Raw genomic sequence first — 12,776 nt, 5'->3', positions numbered from 1 at the left:
TTAGCGGATCCATTTCGACCACAGGTGAGAGGACTGACAACACGGATGTATTTGAAACCATGTGTTTTTGGTCACCCAAGCTTTCCAAAGTGCAGACCCAGCACAGTTCATCCGTCGGATTAATAAACGGCAAAATAATCTCTCGAATGTGACAGCGGCGCCTGATGCCCCCCGAAACCAGCAACTGGATTTACAACTTGGACATCGATTTACAGTAGCCGCTCAATTCACATCCATACAGCAGACAAGTATAACCCGTAAAAACAAAGTTTTTCACTATAAATCCTTTATATGCGTGGCGGCTAGAGTCCTCTCGTCCTCTGGCTTGAGATGGCTGCCACCTATGGGTCAGATGATTGTCTGGCAGCATTAAACAATTGGTAATTAAATATTTTAAAAAAATTCCCTAAACAGTGGAAAATTTTGGAATTTTTTTTTCACGAAAATGCATTGTCACGCACAAGTCTGTGTGGAAAATGTCAGCTCGATTGGATTACGGGAAGTGGGTTAAAAAACGACCGAAAGATGTGCACGGTCCTAAGCAAGCAAGCGAACTTAATATAAAGGATTTAAAAAAGAACGAATGTCGGTGTGGGACGGATGCATTGGCAAGGCGTGAAAACTTGGGCCGACGAGGCCTCACCGCGCTGTCGTGATGCCGACCCCTGCAACGCGCGCTCTTCCCCGGGACCGTCGCTCACGCGGTTGTCCACCTCCTGCCCGCGCTCCTCGGCGCTGGCCTGCAGACACGCACACATCCGATAAGGCCGGGCGAACACGCGCGTGACCATGGTACGCACCTCCGATCAGCACGGTTGGCTACGTGCGTTGTGGAAGTTCAACGTACGTAGATACGTACCCGGTGTTAGTGTACGTCACACGTATGACTGTACTGGCGAATTAGGCATGCAATGACGCGTCCACACCGTGGTTCAACCGTCACGGTTTGGGGGCCGCGATTCGTTTCAAGAGTCGATTTTCTTTTTAACACCGTCGTGAAAGCAGCGATGCTTATGATCGCAGGGGTCACGTGAACCCGTGACAAACAACGTACACGAATGGAAAGTAATCGATGCTTACACTCACAAGTTATGTTAACGTTGAGTGTAAAAATGAATATCAAAGGCGGAATCGACGCGTCATTACATGCCCGGGATGGATCTTCAGTAACCTCGTGTAAGTACTGACAGAGGCGGTGGAACGAGATAATTTAGGAGGGCCAGGCGTAGGTTGACAGTGCCAAACTGGAGGCAGGTCCAGTGGTGGTGTCTCGCTACGGACTGCGCCACTTTTATATTCCTCCGTGTACTCTGCACGCTGGATTTATTTGGTCACCGCATTTCCCACGTTGAATATGACAAGCCTCCACAGTTGACTACGCGTTGGCCAGTTCCACAAAGTAGGCAACCGCAGTGAAAATTATCACGGCGTGTAATTTTTTTATCATCCAGTTTTAGAAGTATACATATGGCTTTTTTATGGAACAAGTCAATGGTGCAACAATGTGTGAATGTAGTAGGGGTCATACGAAACCATTACACACAACATATTAAGTGGAAAAAACCGATTCTTTTGCATGTAAATCAGTGCGTTCATCGTGAGCTAGAGAGTCTATATTAGCAAATGAACCGACACATTGTTATACCACTGGGGAGGCTACTTGCTTGGGATCTGAACATTCCACCGCTTCTGAGTAGGGCACACATTTATTCTGCAGTGATCGGACGATGATGATATCTACAAATGGCTACCACGTTACATTTTGAACGAAGGTGGTGAAACCGCATCAACGATGAAAATGTAACGCGGACAAAAAAAACTAACAAAACGATGAATCCACAGACACGGACCTGTGAAACCTTTCCGGGTTAAGTTAGTGACGTTTGTTAAGACGTGGAAACCCACAGGTGTTAATCGTGAGCATGCCGATGGAAAACAACACTAATAGACAACACTAATAGACAGCACTAATGGCATACGAACTGTACCTGTGTAGCTTCCTTAAGGCACAATGCTCTTTCACACTCTCTTCTCAGTTTCTCCTACATTCAAACGATAGTAAGTTCGTCACACTGTTCAACGACGACTTCACTTGAATCTTCAAGTTCAAGTGGAACGGTGAGGGTCGCTCCACGAGAGTTTGGGCGTGAAGGCAATGAAGCTCATCCCACATGTTGATGATTATCCGTGGGTGGATTTATCCAGGTTGCGTATTAACAATGCTCGCGAATTGTTTACGTTTTAATGGCACGTGCCGGTTTAATTCTCGCTCCCTCGCTCATCTACGGTAAGTTGGCTCAATGCCCATGTGACCTTCAAAAGGTGTCAGCAAGTAAACATATTACTTGAAGAAACAAAAATAATAGATGACAAATCTGTTGTAAAGTAAACAACAGATTTATATCGCAAAATGTACATCTAGAATAGTATTTTTTTTGGGTTAGATCACGTAAATACAAATGTATCGTTAAACCCGCCACCACCCGACACAGCCAATTAGTAAGGTTTGCAACGTAAACAGAACGTGCCAATTCGTTACTAGTACAGCACACCGGTTGTGTTGGGAGAGCAAATCCACAACATTTACAATCCAAATGTACACCTGCTTTGCATTATCTGGGTCTGTTCCACAAACACAAATAAAATCAGTTACATTTTTGGCCCTCAGTGATCGGGACAGGTTTTTCCCCGCAGCATTGAAAATAATAAACATTTATTTGTAAGGCGCCTTCCACTCATGTCTCAAGGCGCCTTGTAAGACTAAGAATAAGGAAAGGCCAAGCGAGACAGAGAAGCCAAATAAACGGACTTAAGATGTGTTTTAAGACGAGACATAAAAGTATCTACATCATCGGATAAACTAATTTCAAACGGTAAGGAATTCCACAACCGTTTTCAACTTTCTCAGTCTCATCAGCAGACTATGGCCTCAATTTGGCGAAAGCATGGTCCGCAATTTTTCTACATGCTACATATTGTAGCATGTGATCGTTTCAAATCGACATTGTTCAGTGCTTGTGCGACAAGACACATGACTGCCCACAACAATGTGGCTCCCTCTACTGCATCGACTGCATGTTCACGCTCCCTTCCGTTCATGTCCGGGAGCGGTGGCACTCATTACACACAGTGCATGCCACAAATTAACCTTGCTGATCTCGGCAAAGAGCATAAACCATCATGCGAACTCCGGTGATCCTCGCAGCGGCTTTTGGCTAGCCGTCAAACCAAGGCGGTCACCGCATCGTGCGCTTTCAGATGCGATTCTGCGGCCATCTGGAACGCTCTTCCCTTCCGATATTAGGACGCCACTGGAGCTATGAACTTTTAAATCTAGATTGAAAATTAATTTCTTTAGAACTGCTTTTCTTGTTTAGTTTATTGTCCTTCCCCCCGTAACTCCGATTATCGTGGTTGGTTACATACAGTGCAAAAGAAGTTCAACATATTTCGATTTAAAGCTTTCGTGACTGCAGGGATTCATCTTCTTGGTTCTTTCGGTAAAGTCACGTAGAAGGGAAGTAATAAAATAATAAAAATAAAACATAATAAAATAATTATCACGACGTTTCGGCCACAACGCCGAAACGTCGTGAGAATTATTTTCTTATGTTTTATTTTTATTATTTTATTACTTCCCTTCTACGTGACTTTACCGAAAGAACCAAGAAGTTCAACATAAATACAATGCGGCTGTCTCAAGGGAGCAACGGTGTCGTGGTGGCGCCCGCCGCATCCGTGCGTGGACCCACGTTGTGCAGCAGCTCCACCTCTTCCATTGTTACGTCGCGGTCAATGGACGAGATGCTCTCCATGCTGTTCTTCCTGCCACCCGCCATGATGAACGGGTTGGCGATGATGCCCGGCGATATCTGGGAAAATTGTTTCATTTGTTTAACGGCATCAACTTACGAGAAGGGCCACTGAACATTTGCACTGAAAGACAAGCTGCCTTATTCATTCTACCAAAGGGCTCACTATATTGTTATACGACTGCGGACGTGATATGTAAACATGACCTCGTGCAGCGTTTCGATTGCATGTAATAGAATATAGGTAAAGTCAGATGGAAAATAAGTATTTTGATGACAGCAAACATCTAACCAAGACATATCAATTCTGAAGTGTCATAATGAGGAAAGTAACACATGCATTAAAATGGAAAAGTATCAGTCACACCAATGACAGCCAGATATGAACAGACCCTAATGCAGCACTCACTTATCCAATCACAATTACTTAAAAAAGAGGGCAGCCCATTGTATGAATAGCATAATGACACATCACACTCGATACCAGACAATCATGAACCACACGACACTCGGGATTCACCGGATCCTCCCCACTCACCTGACACTCATCACTCAACAGACACTCACCATTCAAAATAACCACTTATACTCACCGCATGTTTACTACTCACCCCTCACCAACTCACCACTCCAAACTTACAGGATTCTCACCAGGAACTCAAACACCACTTAACTGACAGCAAAAAAAATCCACAAATATGAAACCACTCACCAAAATCACTAACCACATCACCAGACACCCCTTACACAACTTACCAAACCTGACACTCACCACTTACATGAACACTCAATCACAATTGCTGCTGAAACACCAATCCTCATCTGACATCCAGCACTCGGCACGAACACTTATCACTTGCACACTCACACCTGTCATTCACCAAACAACCAATTACTGACAAATAGAGCTTTTGTAGCATGGACTGGGTCATGGTACTGTAGAGGTGACAAACTGCACACAGTGCCATAGCACTGTGAACCCAGCAGGGGGCGAACCACTCACTGACGCTTCACGGGCAGTTAAGATCTTTTTTTGCACAGAATCCTTAGGAAGACTTCTGAACCACAGCTGGGATAATCAATCACTTAATAAGTAATCGATGGCTCTACCAATCATCCATTCCACTCCTCTGCTAAAAAAAAAAAGTAGCTGGATAATAACGCCAGCACATGAGTACACGGGCGCCTCAGTTACAACAGACAAGGCGGCCGCCGTAGCCGTGCTGGGAGGGGGCGACGGTGGAGGAGGAGTCGGGAGGACGGGGACGGGGGGGGTTTCCTTGCCTCCGTGGCGGCGCTAGCGTCGTAGCCGTGGCACACGAGCACCGCCAGCTTGTCGCCCACGGAGCGCAGCGCTCGCACCGCCTCCGTGTGCGTGGCGCCAAGCAGGGACTGCCCGTTCACCTCCAGCAGCCGCATGCCCACACGCAGTTGTCCCTCGCGGCCGCAAGCTCCCGAGCTGTTTATCTGCAAAAGCAAATGTAGATATGTTGAACTTCTTTCGCACCGTACGTGGCCAACCGTGCGGATGACATAGTCAGTACATTTCATGCCACTCTCAGCAGAGCATCAGAGGTTACTGCGAAGGAGAGGGCGCCATTCAGTCTATCGAGCTTGTATGGGCAGGAAACTACAAACAAGCTGGAAGACAGCCTAAAATCGGCACCAACAATTGCCCAAGCTCTGTGGGCTGCCAATAGGGGGTAGGGGGGGGGGAACTTGTAACTTGAACCTATATACTTTATTTGTATTCATTTATTTTGAGTGACTTGCTTAACCTTTCCTATACTTTGCACTCCTGTCTGTTTTTGTATTGTCTATTGTTGTAACTTTCTGACCCACCCCGACTGGACGTCTGTGGAAAAGAGCTTCAACAAAGCTCATCGGATTCCTTCCGTCTCAATAAAGATTCCGATCCTGATTGACACGCAAAATGCCACTCGATTCATTTGTGGGTAATTTTTCAAATTTTGTCAAGTTGGACCATGACGCCGGAACACAATGGCCCACTCCTGCCAAAGACATCGTTGGATCTATAACGCCCACTGCGAAGGAAAACGGCGCGTGTTTTTTTTCCCCTGGTTAATACACCCGCAGTATTAACCAGGGTGGCCCACGGGGCCGCAACCGTGAATCTCTGCAACGAGCGGCATACGCACTACCCGAGCCACGTCGCTGCCGAGCGAGCAAGCGTGCAAAGCGGGGATAGGTCACCAGCTCGCAGAGGCACCATCGTAAACACACGCACCAGAGCTTTCACTGCCAAACAGTCGTTATTGACAGTTTGATTAAACGGTTAAAAACACATCGCCTTGGCGATTTGCCCTGTGAACGGCGACGGAAACACTACATGTTTTTCCAGCTCACACGCCATCAATACATCTACCCCTCGTCGTCACCTGGGGTGGGAAACACGACTACGGCGGGGTGAAGTGGTGGTGGGTGGGTGGGTGGGGGGGGATCAGGGGTCGGGCTCACCCGAGAGATGAAGATACCCTCATCGCCGCTATCGAACGGGTTACCCGGGTGACTCCGCGCGCCTCCGCGTATGCTCATCCCCAGCTTCTCTCCGACCCTTTTCTCAATCTCGATTTCCTGCACAGGCGACAACGACAACGAGCTCTGCTGAAAACACACCCAGCACACCGACGATGCCCACTGCACCTCGCCAAAGGTTTCCACCATCGGCCAGATCCTGCAGATCCTCTTGCACAGAAGACAAATATGGTTGGCACCTTTGGTCCACGAGCCCAGGCTAGATATTTCAGTTGCCGGTACCACCTGAGGTGGCATAACTTGAATGGTTTTAATTGCTTTATGGGGCACACTAATAGTGAATTATGTGATAACCATTTAAAATGAATGGATTAAAGCAATTCACTCTTAGTAGAGATATAAATACATCGATATGACTTAAATTTGTTGACCTAAGGTGGTTCAAATTTCTGCTATGGCCCATGGACTAGATACATTTTTGATGATACCATAAAATATCAAATTTCACAATAAAACAAATATCATCATGCCCCGACTGCCCTTTAGTGCAACAGACTCTCCCATTCCCTTCCTGTGGCATGCCGTGGGGTCGACAGTTTTATACCTTGTACTGATCAGAAATTCTTATGGCTGGCTTCTGCTGAGTGACCTGCACTTGAAGGCGTTTAAGTAAACTTTATTTGTACCGGAAGAATAGAAAAGCACAAAAAACTAATACAAAAAGTGAAATACCAAATTTTGGCATTGTGATAATCATTGCATTATCAAAGCTAGTAGAAGAGTAGACCAAATACTCTCTAGAGGGGGAACTCTAGATATCGCTCTTGGGCAGTGGTTCTTAACCTGGGGTGCACGCACGCCATAAGGGTACGGGATTGCTCTTTTTGGGGACGTGAAACATGCCAGATTTATTTTAGAAGGTAAGTCATCGAAAGCACAGATTAAGCACGGGCACATAAGTACAACTACTTCGTTTCATCAAACCGATGTATTTATTAGCATGAGACATGATTTAACGATTGAGAACCAAAGGGGTGCAAGGCTGCAGTGAAGGTGAAGAACCACTGCTCTAAGGAAAGCCCTTCTGCCAGCAGGGGGGGTGCGAGCAAGCAACTTGGAGGGTCCACACCTTTGCCTTTCATGACAGACAAGCCTGGTGCTAACCGAGAGCGTGCCCCCCCCCGCCACCTAACGTATCGCCAGGCGTCCAAAGCTACCTGCATGCCCAGGGGCGGCGGGTCGTGCTGCACGAACATGTGGATGGCTGGTTTGCCCCCGAGGAGCGCGCACACCGCCTCCTGGTGCGTGCAGTGCCGCACGTCCAGCCCGTTCACTGACAGGATGCGATCGCCGACCCTCATGTTCGTCTTGGCCGCCTGGCCGTCGGCTATTATCTAAGAAACCGCACAGAGTCACATCGCCGATAACCGATCAGCTTCGGGATTTATAAAACGAAAGGAACGATTATACCAAGACTTATAATGAATGCTATTTATTGTCCGGCGTGAATCCGTTGAGAATAAAGTGCGTTTTGTTATCGAGGCCTGAGATGCAAAGCACAGCACAAGATTCTTGGGAAATTGTTGAACGCAATCATAAAAATCTGCATGAAAAAGATAAAATATTTTTTATCTCGGCAGAGTTAACATTGATAACAAATTCAAGAGTAAACATGTTACAGCTATACGTTTCACACTAATAAACAACTCGCTTGCAACCTTAGTTTTAACGCATTAAAAAAAGATCACGACAGATGTATACTACCCTTTCTTTACCTTAGAGATGAATATCCCAGGCTTGTCGATGCCAAATGGATGGCTGGAGTGGTCGCTGCCTCCGACTATACTCAAGCCCAGGGGTCCATCAGTCTTGAGCAACACGATTTCCTACAATTCAACATTACTCTCAATTGGCTACAACACAAGCACGGTGGTAGAACATTAGCCGCTATACAATTGGACAAACGTTTGGGGTGTCTGGTACTCGTATTACCAGACACGGGGGCTTGCAGTAGTAATTCAATGCTTTTGATGCAAAGGCTGGTGGTGGGTCACACATGTTTGTAAAACCCCCCAAACCAGCTAGAGTGGGAGATGGCCAGATAACAACAGATGGCCAGTAGCTGTGTCCATAAACACATCTACAAGAAAAAAGATCTCGACAGATGTATACCTGAAGACGGAAGCTTGTGTTGCCTCCGAAACGTCATGATTTTTATTTTACTTTTATTAATTTAGATTTATTTTTTTACCTACGTGACTTTACCGAAAAAACATAAGAACCCTCGAGTGTTATTTCATTGAATGCATGGGGTTTCTCTCGGCACGCCAGTTGTATTCCAACATGCATAACACTCCTCTTCAATGGAACGATGCAAACAGCATCTCAATGTGGGACACCACGTGAAGACATCCCGAGACCCAGTGAGGCTTCTCTGGATAAATACATAACGTATAAAACACCAAGTTTTTGTGGGTCACACAGATGTGTGAAACTCTGGACTGAGGTGGCTAGGATATAGCAGCACAGCAAGCAGGCTCGTAAACCAATCTCTGTGGACTCTGGAGTCTTAGCGCATCGAATGTGTACGTTTCATTAAGCCATTACAGTTTCCTCCCATGCGCAACACACTTAATGAACAAAAATTGGCCAATCCGAATGCAATACAAGCTTAAATATGCCTCTTGAGATTGTGAGGCTTTCCTGAATCACATCATTGAAATGCTCCTGCACATGCAAGTGCTAGATAGATTGTTATATTGCAGGGCAGTGGAAGATGGCAACAGCTTGGGGCGGCGCCCTTCTACCAGCAGTGAACTGATCTGGCTGGTAACGCTTATGATTGTGATGCTGTCAATTCTCAGTCTTCATGTATCTATCCTGGCAGCATCAGCAAAACAAAATCAAACTTCTCAATAAAGCCTTCGCGCGCTTGGATTTACACGACCGCACCTCAACGGGGTAAGGATGCTCCTCCTGCTCGGACACGTGGTTGCTCCCTGGCTCCCCGTCCGCTGGCTCCTCCTCGTCGCCGAGCTTCACCTCCTCCTCGTCCTCCTCCCCCCTCTCCCCATTCCCATCCTCCCCACCAACATCCTCCCCATCCTCTTCATCCCCATCTTCCTCGTCCGGGCTAAGCGGGTACCCGGGCGGGGGGCTGCTGGGCCTGCCTGGGGGTTTGTGCCCCTGTGCCTGGTAGCCGGGAGGTGGGCTCTCCGGCCTGGTCTGCCCGTTCTCTAGCTCCCAGCTCGAGTACTGAGGCGGCGGGCTGCACGAGCGTCCTGGCGGTTTCCCGGCCGGCAGGCCGTCCGGTAGGACCGGCGACTGCCCGTCCGTCTGGTCGTCTGGCTGGGCCTTCAGCTGGCCATCTAGCTGTCCGCCTAGCTGTCCCAGCGGCCTGCTCTCCACGAGCCCTGGCTGGATGTATTCCAGCTGTTCCCGTTGGAGCAGCATTGTGATTGAGGTCGCGGAGGAGGTAAGAAGGGCTACCGCCTGGTCATGCCTGGCTTCTGTCATGTCTACGCCATTGATCTAGAGAAGGTGCACAAACCGTGCCGGGTAAGCCAAGCCAACCAGCAACAAGAGGGAAACAACTCTTTCCGTGTATACTTAATGCAGGATAAAAAAAAAAAAATCACACGCATAGGGAAAACCGAGACAGTATTTCTACATTATAAGGTCTGAGCACGAATGCTGCAGGTACTCAAAATGTGCTCAGCAAAGAAATTTGAAGCGAGCAAAGCTTCTGATCAAATCTGTCCCGATTCAAAAATAAATAGATTTTGAGCGCTATCAGCAGCAACGTTGACCTAACGATCGTGAAAAATGGGCTAATCTGTTGGTAAGGGATCCGCGCGCACTCAGACAGGTCCTATCCAGCTGTTCATCGCAATCGCCGGTATTAAGCCAGTGCAGGGCCTTAATAAATGCCACCATTAGTAGATTAATCTTCTGGCCAACATTAAGGCGGCACTCACATGCACGCTGTTAATTAACTGGCTCGTCGTGCAGGAGCAGCGGCAGTATCCCAGAGGAAAAGAAAATTTCAGACGGTTAGTACATTTAAAGGAAGGGAAAGAGAGTGCCTTTAAGGAAGTAAGAAATTACGCTTTGTAAAATAAAATCCTCTTGTGTCTGGAGACGAAGGACCCTCGGCAGCCTCCACAGCTGAAGTGAACGTGACTCGGTGAGAGCGAGGAACCATGGTGGACACACATCCCTGTCAGTGGATGGCAGCAGCTGCCAAGCATGCAACGATTCTGGGTCGCGATTCAATTCAAGAGGGAGTTATTTTCGCCTAACGCTGCGGGGAATGTAAGCGTCTCGAGTAGCCGTGAGCTTCTAGCTCTCCGATGCGTCTTCAGATTGTACTTCTTTGTTGTTTGGCATAACATCCGAGGTTTCGTGCCTGAGAAGAAGCTCCCCGTGTGTGGAGTGAAACGACAGACGTTATGCCGAACATTACAAAGTACGACTGAAAAAAGAACGTTGGAGAGCTATTCTGTAAAAACCCATCTAGATGCGAAGCCCCTTTTGTCAATCTATTCGCTGGATGAAGGTCTCACAGCACCGGGCAGGTCACGTGAGGTTATCTGGCCGTAATTCACCACACTGGTCAGTGCCGCTTGATGAAGCCTACAACCTATACAAAATTAAGAGCACAGACTCCCCCACGCACGTTATTTAATGCGCGTATCACACGTGTAAGCGTCAATTTTAATGAATTAAATCGATTTACCGTTGCATGCCTGTCAGATGCTCCACCTCTCAAAAATGTGCCCACCCTGTAATTCAAGAGCTGATAGAAAGGGGGTCGCCGCCACCGCCACCCAGCCAACACCCCCACGCAAAGGTCGGGGGGGGGGACAGCTGGGATTCCCCATTCTCAGGGAGGACGAGACTCCGGCTGTGGAGGTTAAGAGCCTTACCGAGCAGGGTGCAGACAGAAGCCAACACTGGCCAGACAGTACCACCGCTTACCCCCCCGCCCCCCCTCACCCCACCACCGTGACGGCATGCTGTTACGAGCCCCACCACCAAGCACCCTTTCCACCGCCCCCCCCCCACCCCGCCACCAACCCAGTCGGGCAAAGTGCTCATTAGTGGCATGCGACGAGTGAGGGAAAACAAAAAACACAAAAAGGATGGAGGAACAAAAAAACTCAAAACATCAGGCAGTTAGTATGAAAGTGAGCGCGCTGGATCCACCTACGTGACGTGCCCATCAGCACCGAGGCTGATCCGGAGACCTTAACACAGAGGGCTGTAAAAATTTGCCACTGCCAGTTCAATTTAAGACTTTTTTTGTCTTGTTTTTTTACCATGCCATATTTTTTTCTCATTTTTAGCCGTCTTGTTTGTAAACATGTTGTCTCCATTCGCCTACAACCACATACGTTCCGTATAATTTTCAGAAATTAATACCGTATAATTTTCAGAAATTAATACCGTGCTTAGGGCATAGTATTTGATTAAAAAAAGACTTTCTATGAATGAATGCGGTCTTTACACCGAAACTAATCGGACATCATGAATGGATGTCTGTATTGATGCAAAGTTTTTTGGACATGCTTAAGTTCACCTAATTTTGCTTGCGAACACATGACAATATTTCACGGGCTAGTTTCAGAACCTTCTAGCGTTTACGGGCTGATTCTGGAAGCGTAGGCGAGTTCTGGTAAAGCTCCCTGCTTGCCTTTTACAAGTAGTGAAAATGCCATTGCACATCGTCAGCACACGCAGTTTGACTTTCACAAGTTAAACATTTAAACAATGCTGGTATATATGAATATATAAACACATTTTCAATTATAATTAAAAGTCTAGGGATTATTTAACTATTTTATGCAACGTGTAAGAACATATGACAAATTACTTAAAACAGGCTCACTCTTATAACAAATACTTCTCAACAGTGTTTCACCAGGGAACTCTGCAGAAAGTGTCCATGTTATTAAGGAATATCATTTATAATACGTTACCAATCGTCAAAATTCACCCGAATTCCCAATCCTCTATTAACTAATGCAAAAAACTGTGAACATTATTTTTGTTAGGATGGGGATGAGTCACGAAGCATTTACTAAATTCCCTCTTAATTGTAAATGGACAGATTCATTTTATCTACCGAGTTACATTTGTGCAAATAGAAAAAAAACTGCGGACAATTAGTTGCATACATTTACATTTGAGTTGTGCAAGAGCATAAAAATACCTCCCTGTTTCAACGCACGTGCAAAATGTCCAACGTGCGCCGATGATTTATGACTGCCATTACAAGAGATGTAACATCGATATTGATTCTCAAGCTCGTGATACGTGCGTCGCATAGCGTCCATATAAAGAGTTTTGTTTTTATTATTATTTGCATACGACACCAAGCAATGGGCTCAAGTGTCCCCTGCAGCCACGAGAGGCAGCTATATTCACCACAATGATAAACAGATAATTATTTTTTGAATAAAACTG

At 46.7% G+C, this 12,776-nt stretch overlaps 1 protein-coding gene across 5 annotated transcripts in view; it reads right to left on the bottom strand.

Annotated features, from left to right (window-relative positions):
* The window catches only part of LOC144731794 (protein scribble homolog), a 51,596-nt gene that overhangs the window by 7,716 nt on the left and 31,104 nt on the right, over positions 1–12,776 (bottom strand). For 3 of the 5 annotated variants that reach the window (XM_078613038.1, XM_078613047.1, XM_078613064.1), the window contains 8 exons: positions 9,261–9,839; positions 8,084–8,194; positions 7,526–7,702; positions 6,291–6,407; positions 5,097–5,279; positions 3,753–3,872; positions 1,989–2,042; positions 644–740 (listed from right to left, as the gene is read on the bottom strand). In XM_078613038.1, the coding sequence (XP_078469164.1) occupies positions 644–740; positions 1,989–2,042; positions 3,753–3,872; positions 5,097–5,279; positions 6,291–6,407; positions 7,526–7,702; positions 8,084–8,194; positions 9,261–9,839 (1,438 nt within the window). The remainder of the gene's footprint in view (positions 1–643; positions 741–1,988; positions 2,043–3,752; positions 3,873–5,096; positions 5,280–6,290; positions 6,408–7,525; positions 7,703–8,083; positions 8,195–9,260; positions 9,840–12,776) is intronic. The other 2 variants (XM_078613074.1, XM_078613055.1) reach the window with 2 other exon arrangements.

Source organism: Lampetra planeri, chromosome 2 (assembly GCF_965212315.1).
Source record: "Lampetra planeri chromosome 2, kcLamPlan1.2.h2, whole genome shotgun sequence".
Taxonomy (NCBI): domain Eukaryota; kingdom Metazoa; phylum Chordata; class Hyperoartia; order Petromyzontiformes; family Petromyzontidae; genus Lampetra; species Lampetra planeri.
This window is presented reverse-complemented; position numbering and strand designations above follow the sequence as displayed.